At 45.0% G+C, this 18,260-nt stretch overlaps 1 protein-coding gene across 1 annotated transcript in view; it reads right to left on the bottom strand.

The window, feature by feature from the left end:
* Positions 1 to 1,139: 1,139 nt before the first annotated feature.
* Positions 1,140 to 18,260, bottom strand: part of CARB (carbamoyl phosphate synthetase B) — an 80,412-nt gene continuing 63,291 nt past the window's right edge. The window contains exons 2-3 of the mRNA XM_086511166.1: positions 2,986 to 3,678; positions 1,140 to 2,887 (exon numbers count right to left, since the gene is read on the bottom strand). Of these exons, the coding sequence (XP_086367292.1) occupies positions 1,388 to 2,887; positions 2,986 to 3,678 (2,193 nt within the window). The 3' untranslated portion in view covers positions 1,140 to 1,387. The remainder of the gene's footprint in view (positions 2,888 to 2,985; positions 3,679 to 18,260) is intronic.

The following is an 18,260-nucleotide window of genomic DNA, read 5'->3' as shown; positions in this document are numbered from 1 at the left end:
ATTCATTCCCTCTCTATAGCATGTTATGGTGCATACCCTCTCATCATATACAGTCACATGTTCCCAATTTCTCTTCAATTTGCTCAGTAATTCCAATCTATTTTTTCCTCTTTATTGCAGGTGCAAAGACAACAATTAGAGCTAAAGGTACCCATTAATATGCTCATGCATGCAACCACAACTCTCTCTCTCTCTCTCTCTCTCTCTCTCTCTCTCTCTCTCTCTCTCTCTCTCTCTCACACACACACACACAAAAATGACACACCCCTTTTTATTATTCATGCCATCTTTCGATGTGATCTCCCAACCGCCTTACTATTCAATCACACCGTCCCCCCTTCCTTGTGCTCTGCATGACTTCACAGCCATGCTAACATCTCCTTCTCCTTCGAGTCCGTTCTTGTTCAAGCGGCCCCCACCTTGTCCCCCACCTGGTCACCATAAATCTAACACACAATAAGTGACCCAAATTAAACTCCACACCCCCTTCATCTTTTAAAAGCTGATGAGGTGCAAAGAGGGAAACAACCAATCTACCACTCGGGTGATAGAAACGATATTACAGTTGCCTCTTCACACACTCATGAGAGTAAACAACAAGAGCGAATGACAGCATGCCTTCAGATTTTATGCTTGCAAGAGGTTCTATTGAATTTTATGCTGGCCCATCCGCCCTCCCTCCCTTAGCACTTGACCCTCTCTGCCTCCTCTCCCTACCTACCGACCCTCGCGATTACTTCCCACAAGCTCCTGCCTAGCAATCTCTGCGTGAATTCTATCATTAGTTCCTTCGCTCTCAAAACCACCTTCCACGGCAGTCCCCCCAATAGCCCTCTCTCGGCTTCCTTGCCTGTGCCATAGCTGCACGGCAGCCTCCAACTAATAAATCTCCTCGTCCATTCTCTCGGCTGTCCTGCCCATGCCACAGCTGAGCATGCGCAAGAGCTGCAACAAGGCCAGTTGTTCCTCCCTTGACCCTTCTGGAAAAAAAACCGAAACAGCTGGTGGCACTAGAGAAAATAAATAGCAAGCAGCAGCATCTCTGAAGATACTCAACTAAATCATATTCTTTTGCTGTCATAGGGACATACTAGAGATAGAATGCATGCTGTCACTCAGAAGCATGGCAAATAACAAGATTACACTCACAAAAAACATTACACATTAATATGAGGTCAAAATTGCTTTTAGAAGAACATTACACAGCTGCAAGTCAGTGAATCATGGCTTGCTCAGACACAGGTCAGGTACCAGACTAGCTCTAGTGACATTGGTGAAGAAATGCATTACCTCATTTTCAACCAGCCACCGCATCAGCTGGCAACAAAAGACCCTCTGGGGAGTAAAGGTGCACTGAAAGAACGCTCTCAGCATCCTTCTGACTTCTTCACCCCCCAAAAAACTCCTGCAATGCAATCATGCTCACTGGGCTCCTTTTCAACCCTTTGATAGCTTCAAGAGTTGCCAGGGCCCCTGCAATCGTTGTTATTATGGGAACCTTGTAAGCAAGCGCCATTCGCCGTATCTGTCTCCCATCAATCTGGTCCAAGGCATCTCCAGAACTTGTTATGACCACCAATTGAATCTGCCCATTTGCAAGCATGTCTCCTGCATGTGGTCGGCCCTCATGGAGTTTCAAAACCCTCTCTACAGATATGCCTTGTGACTCTAGGAAAGCTGCTGTGCCTTCAGTTGCAAGGATGCTAAAACCAAGACTGGAGAAACCCTTGGCAATAGGTAAAACCTTCGGCTTGGTCAGATCATTCATGCTTACAAAAACAGTACCTGAGAGCGGAAGTTTCTGATTGGCGGCAATCTGTGCCTTGGCAAACGCCATGTCAAACCCATAGTCGATGCCCATCACTTCTCCAGTACTGCGCATTTCTGGACCCAGCAACACGTCACAGCCTTGAAACTTATCAAAAGGAAGCACTGCTTCTTTCACTGAGACATGATTTGGGATGATCTCCTCTGTGAATCCAATATCATGCACTGATAAACCGGACATGACAAGTGCTGCGTACTTTGCCAATGGGCGCCCAATAGCTTTAGACACAAATGGTACTGTTCTGGACGCTCTTGGGTTTGCTTCAAGAATATACACATCATCTGATCCTGTAATAGCATACTGACAATTCATCAAGCCCAACACTTTCAACTTCCTTGCTAGATCCGTTGTCCACTTTCTGATGACCGATAAGGAACGCGCACTAACAGTCAGTGTGGGAATAGTGCATGCAGAATCACCAGAATGTACACCGGCTTGCTCAATATGCTCCATGATACCTCCCACCACCACATTACCCGCTGCATCAGCCAGAGAATCCACATCAATCTCACTGGCATCAGTGAGGTATCTATCCACGAGAACAGGTCTTTCTGGATCTACTTCCACAGCTGTCGCAAGGTAAGCTTTTAATTTGTCGGCTGAGTAAACTATCTCCATAGCACGTCCACCCAGCACATAGGAAGGACGAACCACAACAGGAAACCCAACCCTTGCAGCTATTTCAAGAGCATCCTCTTCACTTCTTGCAATGCCACCAGGAGGTTGTTTGATGCCAAGCTCATCAAGTATGGTATTAAACCTCTTCCTGTCTTCCGCGGCATCAATTGAATCAGGGGATGTGCCCCATATCTTCACCAAACCCTCTCCACTGGCTGCTTCTGGCTTGAATTCATCAAGATAACTTTGAATTGGAACTGCAAGTTTCAGAGGTGTCTGTCCTCCGAACTGCATAATTATTCCATCAGGCCTTTCCAGATCGATGACATTGAGTACATCCTCAACAGTGAGAGGCTCAAAATAGAGCCGATCACTTGTATCATAATCTGTAGAGACTGTTTCAGGATTAGAATTCATCATAATTGTCTCATACCCAGCATCCTGAACATCAGAAACAGAAAGGTTAGCATGCGAGCTGAAGCTCAAAACACTTCTTAACACTTGTCAAACAACATTTACAGCCTGTTTAAACATGTTACCTGAAGAGCAAAGCATGCATGGCAGCAGCAGTAATCGAATTCAATACCCTGACCTATTCGATTTGGGCCACCCCCCAAAATCAGCACTTTCTTTTTGCTATTTGGAGATGCCTCACATTCGTCGTCGTATGAAGAGTATAAATAAGGTGTATTGGCTTCAAATTCTGCAGCACATGTATCAACACGCTTATACGCGGGAATTACACCAAGAGCTATTCGATGAGCACGAACTTCTTTATCTGAAGTGCCAGTGGCATAAGCCAACTGCCTATCACTGAAGCCTCTTCTCTTCAATTCAAACAAGTCTTCCTTGGTGAGCTCTGTTAGGCTAGTCATCCCGAGAAATTCTTCCACTTTTAACAATTCACCTAGCTGGGCTAAAAACCATGGATCTATAAATGTAAGCTCATGCAATTCATCCTGATTCATTCCCCTCTTGAGAGCAGCATACACTGCATACATTCTATCTGGATTTGGCACACGCAAACTGTACTTCAACTTCTCTAAGTCCCAGTCCAGCTCTTTCACTTTCTCGCAACCCCATCCATAGTGTCCAGTCTCTAGAGATCTAACCGCCTTCTGAAATGATTCTTGGAACGTTCGACCCATAGCCATGGCCTCACCCACAGATTTCATTTGTGTAGTCAAAACTGGTTGTGCGCCTGGAAACTTCTCAAAGGCAAAACGAGGGATCTGCACAAGTTGACCCAGCCACGAATTAGCGTAACTCCATGTAAACAACCAAGCAGCCAGATACTACTGCCCAAAACAATTAAAATACATTAAATAGAAATAACATTCTCAAGTGAAAAAATCATGAATCTTAAACAGTCCATATGCTGAGTAAACGGCTGGTAAGAGAGCCACACTCTCTACTGCTGCTGCTGCTGCGAGAGAGGATCATGAAAATGACTAAAAGCTCAAGGCTGATTGTAAAGGGCACAAAGAAAGGGACACTTTACTGCATGCATGGAAAGGCTTCGGCAAGTTTATTGCATTGGCTGAAATTAACTCTCACATAGAGTTATGGCACAAGAGGCTAGGCCATATGAGCCAAAAGGGCCTTTCTAAGCTTTGTACTTTGAACAAGCTTGATGCTAAAGGCACAAAGCTTGACTTTTGTAATGAATGTCAATATGACAAGCAAGTAAACCGTTCTTATTACTCTGGTGTCTCTCATAAATCTTGTGTGCTTGATCTTGTACATTCTGATGTATGTAGCATGCCTACTAAGTCTATGGGAGGTGCATGCTATTTTGTCTCCTTTGTTGATGATCATTCTTAGGAAAATTTGGGTTTATTTGCTTAAATCTAAGGATGAAGCCTTTGCTGCGTTTAAGAAATTTCATGCATTTGTGACCACCCAAACAGGTAGAAAGCTAAAATGCTTGCGTACGGCCAATGGGGGGGAGTTCACAAGTGCTGAATTTAACAAATTTTGTGAAAATTTGGGCATTAAGAGAGAGCTTACTGTGCCATACAGCCCCTCTGCTAATGGTGTGGCTGAAAGATTCAATAGGACACTTTGTGAGAGGGTGAGATGCATGTTGTCCACAGCTAATCTCTCTCATGGATTTTGGGGAGAAGCTTTGAAAACTGCAGTGCATATATGCAATCGATCCCCTCACATGTCTTTGAAAGGTGACATCCCTGAAGAGGTTTGGTCTGGCAAGCCTGCTTCATATGATCACTTACGCATTTTTGGTTGCGAAGCTTTTGTGCATGTTAGACCTGAGTTGAGGAGTAAACTAGATGCCAAATCCATTAAAGGCCTTTTCATGAGATATGGTGAAGAAGGCGAAATGGATTACACGATTTGGTTACCTCAGCTCAAAAGGGTTATACGCAGCCGGGATTTTGTTTTTAATGAGGCAAGGCTGCTTCAAAACAATTGTGCCTCAAAGCATGACCATAAAAAGGTCAAAATTCAGCATGACCAGCCACCTCTTAGGCCTATCTTTGACTCTCAGGATGCACCACATATGGCTGAAAATGTAGATGATCCAGTGGTGTTTGAGCCAGATGATGTTGGGCAGCAAATTGAAGCTCCTGAAAGGCATTTGCAGCCACAAAACAATGCTGAAAATGATGTACAGCAACCCATTGTTGATGATTTTATCATGCCACCTCATGTAAACCCATAGCCGGATAATGTGGATCATTGGGTGAGGCGGTCTACTCGTCAAAGACGGCCTATAAGCAGATATGATCCCTCTTTGCATTACATTATGTTGACAAATGAGGGAGAGCCTCTTACGTATAAAGAGGCAGAGCACAGCGACAAGTGGTAGCTTGCTATGCAGGAAGAGATTAAAGCTTCGCATGCTAATCATACTTGGGATTTGGTGAAATTGCCCAAAGGAAGGAAGGCTATTCCTAACAAATGGGTGTATAAAATCAAGACTGTTGATGCAAAACCCAAGTATAAGGCAAGGCTAGTTGCAAAGGGATATGTTCAAACCAAGGGCATAGACTTTCAGGAAGCGTTCTCTCCTGTTGTAAAGATGACCACTTTGCGTGTATTGTTTGCCATAGTGGCTGCTCTTGATTTGGAAATGGACCAAATGGATGTACATACCGCTTTCTTGCATGGTAATGTGGAAGAAGAGCTTTACATGAAGCAACCCAAGGGTTTTGTTATTCCTGACAAGGAACATTTGGTATGTATGCTAAATATAAGCTTGTATGGGCTAAAACAATCATGTAGACAGTGGTACAAGAAGTTTGATCGCTTCATGCTTAAACATGGTTACAAAAGAAGCCATGCAAACCATTGTTTGTTTACCAAACGTGATGAGGACGGCAGCCCTACCATTCTTGTGCTCTATGTAGATGATATGTTGATAGCTGCAAAGAAAAGAAGCACTGTTGATGCTCTTAAAGGGCAGCTGAAATGTGCATTTTCAATGAAAGACCTTGGGGCAGCTGAACATATACTTGGAGTGCGTGTTAGAAGGCAAAGAGACCAGCGTCTATTGTATTTGTCGCAAGAAAAGTACATTGAAAAGGTGCTGGACAGATTTAACATGGCTGAAGCAAAGCCTCTTCGCGTGCCATTACAGCCATATGTCAAGATCTCCAAGGATGATTGTCCCAAGTCAAAGGAAGAAGCCAATGACATGCAAAGTGTGCCTTACGCTTCAGCTTGTGGTTCACTTATGTATGCTATGGTGGCTACTAGGCCTAACATAGCCCATGCAGTGGGAGTTGTGAGCCAGTTTATGGCTAATCTAGGCAAGTTGCGTTGGGATGCAGTGAAGTCCATTATGAGGTACTTGAAAGGGACTAAAAACAAACGCCTCTGCTATGGTAAAGGACCATTGGAATTGAAGGGATTTTGTGACTCTGACATGGCTGGTGATGTGGATACACGGAAATCCACAAGTGGCTATGTGTTTACTCTTGCGGGAGGTGTTGTTTCATGGTGTTCTAGATTGCAAAAGATCGTTGCATTGTCTACTACAGAGGCTGAATATATTTCAGCCACTGAGGCTTCTAAAGAAGCTATTTGGTTAGCACGCCTATACACTGAGTTTGGTTTGCCTTGATGGCCTTATTACATTGGTCAATGTCCATACATCACAAAATCCAGCAGATGCTCTCACTAAGTGCTTATCCAAAGCACAACATCATCTATGCATAGAGATGGTGGGAGTCACGTAGCTTAAAGGCGCCATTTATGCGGGAGGTTGTTGGGTTAAAGGCCCAAATGGGCCCCTTTGTGTATAGTTTTAAAGGTTATTAACCTTTGGCCAAGTTCACATTGAACTTGGCCACTAACTTTAAATTGGTCCTTTACATTTTAATAAAGGGAATGTGAGTTAATTTTAACTCACCCACTTATTCCCCCATATCGTGTAGCGCTCCTGCTCTCTCTCCCTCTTTCGATCTGTAGCGCCCTCTACTCTACACGCACTCGCCCCTCTCCAATCCTGCACTTCCTCGCGTGCTCTATCACTTGCACACACCGCTCCGTGCTCATCACTCCCCAGGTTGGCTTGCAGTCAGTAGAGCTCTGCCATCCTCTTTCCCTTCGCGGTAATAGACACAAATGAAGGCCTCTACTTCACCTCAGAGGGACTTTGTCACAAGTAGGTGACGTGGCGTGCCCAACAGAGGAAGTAGCCAAGGACAAGACTGAACCCAGAAGGACTTTGAGATGTGGCCATGGGGCCTAGGGGGTTAGAATTTAAAACCTCTAACCCTGCCCAGCTTATAAGCACCAGCCAAGGGGCCTAAACCCAAAACATCAAAAGCTTGAACTCTAGCTGCAATTCCGCAAATTGTCCTAACATGATGACGTGGCAAGCTGTACGGATTTCCACGTTTTGCGATGGTAGATTTTGGCAGTTTCCACGTGGGCTTTTGAGAGCAGTTGTTTTTGGCCTTTGCTTTTGGGCCTCAATTATTTGCAGATGTTGTTCGTGTGTTGCTATTGATTTCTTGCTTGGAATGACCAAGCCTGTAACAGTGGTATCAAAGCTCAAAACGATTCTTCTTCTACCGAGGATCCGATCCTTTCTGCGATACACATGGGTTCTCGCGGTAAATCTGACAGACGACACCCCTCCAACCTTTGGTTTGCGGGGAGATGAAGAAAAGAGAGTCCCAACGTGAGAACAAAAAAAACCAACGGAGATTTTGTCAAATTTCTAGCGGGAAATCTCGACAAAGCGGAGTACAAACGTCAACTGCAGGTTGATTCGTGTGAGAAAAAATCAAAAGACTCAATGGGAAAAGTATTTGCCCTTGGTGAAGTTTGCCTACAACAACACATTCATTCTTCGACGGGGAAGAAGCAATTTGAGGTAATTGAGAATGACTAAGAAAGATACATTGGATGACTATTGCCAGAGGTTTTGGGATACTTATTTACCAGAAAGACCAGATTGAGAGGTTTTGATGTGGTTTGCCAAAAGAGATTCGAGAATGTTGTCTGAACCAGAAGTCTGACTCCATTCAGAGACTTATGAGACATGCTAAAAACGATTTGGAATGCATGCCGGCTCGTTGACTTATCCTGCGGACAGAATAGTATCCACCTCAACAAGGCAAGAGTCTGCCAGTGAAAAGATTGAATTAGGGGAACCGCATGACAGCTCATCACACGATTCTAGAGAATCAGATGGTTGCACATCCGAAGGTTCCGACTGTGGGGGAGCAGGAGAGAGAGCCCACTTGCTGTCCTATGCAATGAGAGTGAAGGAGAAGGGAAGAGTGGCGCAAAAGAAGCTTGCGCAGGGAAAAACGTGAGAGAGAGAGAGAGAGCTCGTTGAATTTTTGGGAAAAGCCACGCTATTTCTTTTGGGCTTCACATTTGAGTATATGAGTAAGTGACTAGGGGGCCATTCACACTTGGGCCCCCTCACTTATAAGTCTTTTAACTTATAAGTTAGTAAATACAAGGCACTTAGGCCTTTATTCCCTAACAACCTCCCACCTAAAGGCAATGTACCTTGGGAGATCAAAGAATCAACTAACTATGATACATCAGCTGATCATGCACTTACTCATCCAACACCCATCATCTGAGGGCAATATGCAAACCGCTCTGCTGGAAGACTCTTGGTCAAAAGATCTGCAGGATTGTCATCTGTGTGCACCTTGACAAGTGTAATGCTCTTGTCATCAAGCACACTCCTGATAAAATGATACTTCACCTCTATGTGCTTTGTCTTGGCATGAAAAACAGGATTCCTTGCAAGCATAATAGCACTCTAACTATCACAGTGTAGCACAGGAACCGGTGACTTAATGCCAAGCTCTTCTACCAAACGCATGAGCCACAAAGCTTCTTTGCATGCCTCAGTGGCAGCCACATACTCAGCCTCAGTGGTAGACAAAGCAACACATTTTTGCAGTCTAGAAATCCAAGAAACTGCACCTCCTGTGAATGTAAACACATATCCAGAGGTAGACTTCCTGCAATCTGGATGTCCAGCAAAATCTGCATCTGTAAAGCCATGCACAGATGTCTCACTCTTCCCAAAACAAATGCACAAGTCTTTAGTGCCTTTCAAGTATCTCAAGATACACTTCACTGCTTCCCAATGCTTTTTGCCAGGATTGCTCATGTACCTGCTTACCACTCCCACCGCAAATGCAATGTCCGGACGTGTAGCAACCATAGCATACATCAAACTGCCAACGGCTGATGCATAAGGAATCTTGGCCATGTCAGCCCGCATATCATCTGTGTTTGGGCAGTCATGTGCAGTCAGTTTTACATATGGAGGCAGCGGAGTACCAAGTGCCTTTCCCCCATCCATATGAAAACGATGTAGCACCTTATTAACATAATCTCGTTGAGATAGATACAGACGCCTGTGAAGTCTATCTCGAGAGATACGCATGCCCAAAATATGATTAGCATCACCAAGATCCTTCATGTCAAAGCGATTCTTTAAGCTTTGCTGTAATGCATCCAACTCCGTGACATTGTTACCCGCAATAAGCATGTCATCAACATACAAAATCAGCAATAGAAGAGATCCATCACTTGCCGTTTTGATATACAAACACTGATCAGAATTACTTCTCTTGTATCCTTGAGACCTCATGAATGTATCAAACTTGTGATACCATGCACGGGGAGACTGTTTCAAACCATACAAGCTCTTCAAGAGTCTACATACTTTCTTCTCTTGCCCCTTTGACACAAAACCTTCTGGCTGCATCATAAAGATTATCTCAAGCAAATCGCCATGCAAAAATGCTGTTTTGACATCCATTTGCTTTAACTCCATATCTTCAGAAGCAACCAGGCCTAAAACAAGACGTAATGTGGCAAGCTTTACAACAGGAGAAAAAATCTCATCAAAATCAACACCATGCTTTTTCTTGTACCCTTTAGCAACCAAACGTGCCTTGTACTTAGAAGAAGCATCAGATGTGACCTTGGTCTTGTAAACCCATTTACATGGCAGAGCCTTATGCCCTTTAGGCAAATCAACCAAGTCCCATGTATGGTTTTTCTCCAAAGACTGCATTTCCGAAACCATTGCTTTGAACCATTTCTTACTGTCTTCCCGTTGCATGCCTCTTTATAGCAAGACGGCTCACCACAATCAGTAAGCATGACATAGTCCAAAGACGGTTCATATCTATCGGGGGGCCTTGTCACCCGAGTAGACCTACGCACCCAATGATCCATAACAGGTGGATTTTCAGCCTGTAAACCATCAAAAACAGCAGGCTGTTCAGCCGGTTGCATCGCAACAACGGGCAGTCTAGGAGCATCAACCTATTCCCCTACCTGTGGTGCATCAATGGCAACTTGTTGGGGCTGATTTTCAGCACCATTTTCAGCATGTAAAGGCTGCTGAACATTGGGCCTTCTTGGCTGTCCATATGTAACATCTTCACGAAAAACAACCCGGCGCACTTCCTCGATTTTTGTGGGCTGTTTGTGCATGCAATTCTCATTGAAGATGACATCATTGCTGCGTATGATTTTCCATAATGCGGGATCCCATAATCTATACCCCATTTCACCATCCTCACCATATCCTAGGAAAATGCATTTATGAGACTTTGGTTCTAGTTTGGTGCGCAGTTCACTCCGGATGTGAACATAGGCCTCACAACCAAACACTCTTAAATGTGCATATGAGGGTGGCTTGCCAGACCACACCTCCTCAGGCACCTTTCCACCCAAAGCCTTGCTAGGTGAGCGATTAATCAAGTGAATAGCTGTTTGCACAGCTTCTGCCCAAAAACCATGAGGTAATGCAGCATGTGACAGCATACTCCGAACTTTCTCTTGGATAGTCCGGTTCAACCTCTCTGCAACTCCATTCTGAGAGGGATTAAAAGGAGCCGTGAGCTCTCTTTTAATACCTTTAGTAGCACAAAAGTCAATAAATGCTTTTGATACATACTCCCCCCCATTGTCTGAGCGCAAAGACCTAAGCTTCTTGTCAGTTTGATTCTCAACAAACGCAAGAAACTTCTTGAAAGTATCCAAAACATCGCTTTTAGCACGTATTGGATACACCCACACCTTACGTGTAGCATCATCGATAAACGAGACAAAATATTTCTTTCCCCCTAAGGACAACTGTGGCATTTCACATACATCGGAATGCACTAAGTCTAACCTGTCAGACTTCAAAGAAATAGACCTTTTGTGCGGTGTTTGACTGTGCTTACCATAAATACAGTGCTCACAATGAGAAAAATCAGCATACCTCAAACACGGCAAATAACCACAACGAGACAGAGTTTCCATTCCTCTTTTACTCATGTGTCCCAACCGGCCATGCTACAAAGAAACACTTGGCTGCTCGGTTACGGCGACAACATGGTCACGCACACTAGATACATGCAAAGGATACAAAGTGTCCGATTTACAACCCTTGGCTACAATCCGGGCCCCTTTACAAATTTTCCACTTGCTCTCACCAAAAGTGGTGTGATAGCCTGCATCATCTAGCTGCCCTGTACTATTCAAACTCTTCTTGAGTTGTGGCACGTGGCGCACTTTGTGCAAAACAAAAGTCATACCATCAGCAAAGGAAAACTGGACACTGCCAATACCTGCAATGTCACATGCATAGTTATCTCCCAAATAAACAGTGCCCTGCACCTCACCTGAGTACTGTGTAAACCAATCCCTATGAGGTGTTACATGAAAGGAGGCACCTGAATCAAGAATCCAAGTATGCATGTCCACATCAGAACCCATAGCAAGGGTATGTGCATCCACAGAAGAGGCATTGAGTACATCAGTGCTGCTGTCACTGTCACAACTACTAGCAACATTGATTTCCTCAATCAACACAGTGCTCTTCTTGGCATTTCCCTTGTCCTTTGCATCAGTTTCAGCACCCTTGTTCTTCTCTTTCTTCCACTCATACCATTCCCGTTTATAATGCCCTTTCTTTCCACAATGATGACACACAACATCTTTCCTACGAGATTTGCTGCGTGCCCTGTCCTTACTGTCAGATTTCTCCCTCTGTTGAGACCTGCCTCTCAAGTGCAATGCATTAGAAGACCCACCTGTGGTGTTCTTCCTGTTCATCTCTTCCATCAAGAGAGAACTCTCTACATCTGCATACTTAAGTGACACACTTGAGTTACTAAGAGCTGTCCGGAATACATCCCAACTCTCGGGCAATGTGCATAGCAGAAAAGTAGCTTTGAACTCCTCATCAATCGTGAATTTCAGCTCTGTCAGTTGGCTGAAAATAGAATTGAATTCATTGAGGTGCACTGACATGTGCGTGCCCTCCTTCATGCGGAGATCCATAAGCTTCTTAAGCCAATACACTTTACTGCAGCACTCTGCTGTGCATACAACTCGTCTAAACGCTTCCACATGCCCCATGCTGTCTGCTCATTCTCTACATTGAAGAGTAAATTGTCAGACACCGAAAGCATGATCGTGGAGCGAGCCAACTCGTCCACTTCTTCCCATTCTTCAACCTCCATATCAACCGGTTTCACACCCTGTAACTTAATAGGTTTCGCCTGTTTCTTCTGCAACATCACATTATAACATTGCTTCTTCCATATAGCAAAGTTATGGGCACCTTCAAGCTTGCGAATGTGCAACAAATTGCCACTTTCACTGCTAGAAGCCATTCTGAGTGATTGCAAACACTGAAACCCTGTTTTGCCGACCTAAACACACCCAAATGTGCGCAATCGGGCAAAAGACAGCTTGCTGTTACAGAAAAACAGCGAGCAAATTTCACGCGAAATCACCCCAAAACGGCGTACATTCACTGCCAAACCCTTAGCAAAGGTTTCCACAAGGTGTATACATCATTTGCTTGCTGAAATTCCCTGTTTTAGGGCAAAAATCAGACCTGTAGACACCTGTTTTGCTGAATTTTCAGAACCTCGTTAGTGGAAACACCTGTAAGATTGACCTGTGAGACTTGCCCTAATGAAATTGCATCAAATTGACCCCGAAATTGGTCAATTTCAGCAGAAATAGGCTGCTGTTCGCCAGTTTTTGAAACCCTAATTTTGGGGAAACTGTCACCGGAGGTCGATTCTACACGGTGAGAGGATCCCTTCGCGACAGAGTTGATCGAAAACGGTTGAATATCCTTCCCGCAGCGAGCAAAAACAGAATTCTGATCTGTGTTGCGAAGATGGCTCTCTTGGAAACCCTAAAGCTCTGATACCATGTGTGGGGGAGCAGGAGAGAGAGCCCACTTGCTGTCCTATGCAATGAGAGTGAAGGAGAAGGGAAGAGTGGCGCAGAAGAAGCTTGCGCAGGGAAAAACGTGAGAGAGAGAGAGAGCTCGTTGAATTTTTGGGAAAAGCCACGCTATTTCTTTTGGGCTTCACATTTGAGTATATGAGTAAGTGACTAGGGGGCCATTCACACTTGGGCCCCCTCACTTATAAGTCTTTTAACTTATAAGTTAGTAAATACAAGGCACTTAGGCCTTTATTCCCTAACACCGACGAACTAAGGGAACCAGATGCAAGTTCATCACAAGATTCCGGAGAAAGGGGATCACATGATAGTGCGTCTCAGGATTCCGATGCTTGAAATTGACGTGTTGATGGACACGGGAAGCTAGTGAAGCTACCCACAGGTCCCGAGGCACAAGGAAAAAAAAGGAAAAGGGAATCAGCTGGTAGATCAGAGAATTCGCGAGACACGGGATAAGATTTTTGAAGCGGATCAGTATACGAGAGATTTCGACACTGCTTTTGCCAAGGTTCGCAAGGCTCTTGAGAAGTCTCAAACACGGCATAAGAAGGCAGCTGATAGACATTGACGCAACTTGTAGTTGAAGGAAGATGATTGGGTGCTCTTACGATTTGAGAAGGCACGCCTAAGGAAACGAAAGGGAAAGGAGGAGCTTTTTCCGAAGCTAAGTATGCGATATTATGACCCTTTCTAGATTCAAAAGAAGATAAATGCCATATTCTTCAAACTGAAGTGGCCAGATACTAACATTCACAATGCTTGGATGAGTGCACTAACCCATTGTTGTTGGCTCGATTATAGACAAAATGTGTTTCAAAGTTCATTATCTAGGAAAGTTTGAACGTGATGTGTTCACACTTCACAAGTGGGGATTATTGGACATAGTGTGGTTTATAGTTCAATTTTCTATGAGGCAATCGGTTCTCAAGATGGCATTTTTTCTCGGGTGAGTCGTGACACGTTATCAATAGCAAATCTTGTATCCAGCATGACAGCTATTGTTAAGAGTGTCCATGGTAGCTTTTTGATCGACTTTTATGTCCACTATGAGCTACAGAGAGGGTGTTATAGTCGCATCTCAAGTGAATAGCCCAATGTGATCCCAACATTTATTTTGGTTTTAGGCAATTATTTTACTTATTTGTCAAACTTTGGGTAGGGCCTAAGGAGGATAGTTATGCTCCCTAAGGCTAGTATATAAGCACCCCAAGGCCCCCATTGTATTTCATCAAGTCCTTGCCAAGGTTGGTTGGTTGAGAAGTCTCTCTTACTCGTGCTTCTCCTTGGTTCATTGTGCTTCGGGTGCTTGTATTGTTGCTTGTACTGCGGATACTGGATATCTAGAGAGGTGACCCCTAGGGTCTCCTATATAGGTGCAAAAGTCTGGGTCAAGCAATGTCAGATTGAGCCCCCACAACTTTATAAAATGATGCTAAAATGTCACTTATTAATAAGTTGATGTACTACTAATAAGAGGTGCTTCGTATGATAAGAGGTGCTTCGTATGCACTTATTACCTAGGCTTGGTACTAATGGTGTTCAATGCCTACACCTTGCTCATGTGCAATCAAAGGGTATGCAGCTACTCTAAAGTGCCTGGATATGCACGTCCTCCGTACAGGCTCACAAGGGTGCTAGAAAACTTCTTAGGCTGTCCTAAACCCTAGAAATAGGAAGTACAGCTTGTCCACATGCACATAGGGTTAGATGTGCACGTGAAATTATCACAGTTAAGTGAAGAATTTTGTGCTCTAGGTGTGTGGAAGATTGAGAAGAGTAATTGGGGCTCTTACCATTCTATTGATTCTGTTGGATCTGACTTCTGAGATTTTTGAGTGTCACAAAGTGCTCATGTGGCATGACCACCAAAGGACAAACCGCTGACATGCACAGACAACACGGAGAGATGACGTGGCATGTTGAACGGCAAACCCGTGATTCGCGCAGACATGTGCCACGTGACAGTAGTACGGATTTCCACATTACGCATTGACATGTTGTCGTGGCTGCTGTACGAAATTCCGTAATTTGCACTGGCTTCTTTTTTGGCAGTTTTTGGGACCATATGCTTTTGGAATAAGTTGCTTTTGAGTCTAACTACTTTTGGGGCATCCCTTGTAAGGATACCCTTTGGGGTCTCTCTTCAGAGCATCTAGATGCAATCTAAGAGCAAAGGTCCCGCGGGTGTTGTACTTTTCTTAATTGTTACATATAAAAATAAATAACGACAGGGGTACCAAATTTTGGGGATACCTCTGAGCACGAAAATTACGTCGGACCGTGTCAACTTAAGTTTTAAAGTTGTGAAGAATTTTAAGTGATTATTGCGTGTATTGTGCCAAATTTCCGACTTGGGGTGTCCAAGTCTGTAACAGTGGTATCAAAGCATAGACATTTCTCTGCTACCGGGAAATCCGATTCTCTTACCACGACACACATGGATTCAAAAGACGAATCCCGCAAGAACCCACCCAACAACTTGTGAGACTGAGCAGCGGAAAGAGTGTGAGCCACGTGCGCCAAAAACGTTGGAGAGAGAGAGAGAGAGAGAGAGAGAGAGAGAGAGAGAGAGAGAGAGAGAGAGAGAGAGAGAGAGAGAGAGAGAGAGCACAAATGCTCTACAAATGATGCTCTCAATACACAATCTCAATCTATATGACTACAAGACCCTAAGCATTCTATTTACAGAATCTTAGGTTGAGGTAGGGCAAAATGTGTAACTGGTGCAAACATAAAAGCCCAAAAATGGCTAAAAATGTGTGCACCCAACCAGGCTCAGAAACATGAGTAGCCAGACACGGGCTAAAAGTGTCCGCCCATGCAATCTACATGATGTGCGGTGGGTGGCCAACCCGGGACAATCACTAGCCGTACATAATGGCGAAGCAACGGTGGTGTAACTCTAACACCCCCTCTCAACATCGGATGCTGAGACAACACAGAGGAGTCGAAGGTGAGAAGCCAAAGCCCGCTCAGGTACAGCCTTCGTGAAGATGTCTGCTGAATTGTCCGCTCTAGGAACATACTCCAAGTGAAGATCTCCAACCAAAACCCGCTCCCGAACATACTGGTATTGCACCTAAATGTGCTTTGTCCAAGCGTGAAAGATGCATGGCACGCTGCTAGCAATCATGCTGGAGTGCTTCGTCCACCGAGAAAGGCTCAACTGGTGAAGCCTGAATCTGAGACATGAGTGCAAAGTTCACGAACTCTACGCCATCATAAACTTGCCTATCCTTGAGGCGTGCAGAACGTCGAGGCTATCCAGGGTCTGGCGAGTCTGGTAACTTCGTGACTCCAGAGGAAGAAACCGTAGAGTAAAGCCAGCCAAGAACTAACTTCTCCTTGCGAGGTGGGACCGCCTCCACCGAAGAAGAACCATCATCCATATCAGAATGGGAATCTGACATGGCATGATCGGGTGAAGCAACTTGCTGCGGTGTAGAGGGTACACAAACAGGAACAGGAACAGAGGTAGGATCAGGTGTAGGAGGTGGACGAGGAGGAGGGAAGGTATAGGCTTGGATACTGCCCCCTCTGCAGGTGTGCTGAAGAGCTCCATGAAAGTCACATCACGGCTAACTGTGGTTGTCTTGCATCAAGATCATAAAGCCGATATCCATCAGACTCTCGTGAATAGCCGAGGAAGATGAGCTTCGTCTCCTTGAAGTCTAACTTCTTTCGCTTCTCCTTTGACACATGGACAAAGGCCGGACACCCAAAAACTCAAAAGTGTGAGACCGAGGGCTTGCGCCCGTAGTAAGCTTGATAAGGAGTCATGTCCTGCAAAGCATGGGTAGGAGAACAGTTCTGGATGTAAACCGTCGTGTTGCACGCCTCTACCCAGTAAACCTGGGGCAAAGAAGCATGCGCAAGCATCGCACGAGCCATCTCCATGATAGTCCGATTCTTCCCCTCAACAACTCTGTTCTGGGAAGGAGTGTAAGGAGTAGTCAGCTGGCCCTGAATGCCCTCTGACTTGCACCACTGTGCAAAGTCCTTCGAGGTGAACTCACCCCCTCTGTCTGAGCGAATACATTTGACGTGCAAGTCCTCCTCCTTTTCAACCATCGTCTTCCAATTTCGAACAAAACTGAAAGCCTCCGAGTTGAGCTTTAAGAACGAAGCCCAAGTATACCTGCTGAAATCATCCACAAGCACAAGCAAAAACTCTGAGCCAAAAATGGAGTGCTCATCGGGCCACATAGATCAATGTAACCCAGTGCAAGTGGTGTCGAAGCTCTGTTGGATGCCTGCTTCGGAAAGGCAACCCTGTGTTGCTTGCCCATCCGGCAAGCCTCGCATACGCCTGATGAGGAGCGTAGCGCTGATAAACCCTCCACCATACAGGTCCTAGCAGCCTGTTGAAGCTACTGATAACATAGATGTCCAAATCGTGCATGCCATAGAGAAGAAGACTCCTTGGTCCTAGACAGAAGAGCAATGAGGCGGTATAGGGAACCATCGCGCTCACCGCATGCAAGGATAGTACCTGTCGTAGAATCAAAAATAGTGACTGTGCCGCTCCCAAAGTGTACGTCAGCTCCTTGAGAGTCCAAACTCGACACAGAGAGGAGGTTGAAGGCCAAGTCCGGAACGTAAAGCGCCTCCACTGAGCTGAACTTCGGATCTGAGGTAGAACCAAAGAGGGTAATCTGGCTTGTGCCAGACACTGGAATCTCATGGTTGTCACCCATAGTGACGGTTTGCCCGTGAGTCTCCATGAGAGAGCTAAACCATGACTGTTGGGGAGTCATGTGAGTAGTGGCTTCACTGTCAACAACCGAAGTACCTGCTGCGATGTAGCAAGAGCGTGGTCCGTCATAGCGAGAAGAGCGGTCCCTGCCGTCTCGTGAGAGGCTACAACTGCAGTCGAGGCTGTTTGTTTCTCCCTGTTGGCCTCGTCTCGCTTCTCCATTCTGCATTCTAATTCTGTGTGTCCTTGCTTGTGGAAATGGTAACATTCGATGTCCTTGTACTTTTTCTTCTTCTTACATTTACCTTTCTTGTTACCTCCTTGAGCCATCAAAGCTCCTTCTGCATCAACCGTACCTCCAGCTCGGGATGCGGAGTGCCCCTCAATCTGTCTTAAGGGAAG

Source organism: Adiantum capillus-veneris, chromosome 4, assembly GCF_014529385.1.
Source record: "Adiantum capillus-veneris isolate H3 chromosome 4, ASM1452938v2, whole genome shotgun sequence".
In the NCBI taxonomy this organism is placed as follows: domain Eukaryota; kingdom Viridiplantae; phylum Streptophyta; class Polypodiopsida; order Polypodiales; family Pteridaceae; genus Adiantum; species Adiantum capillus-veneris.
This window is presented reverse-complemented; position numbering and strand designations above follow the sequence as displayed.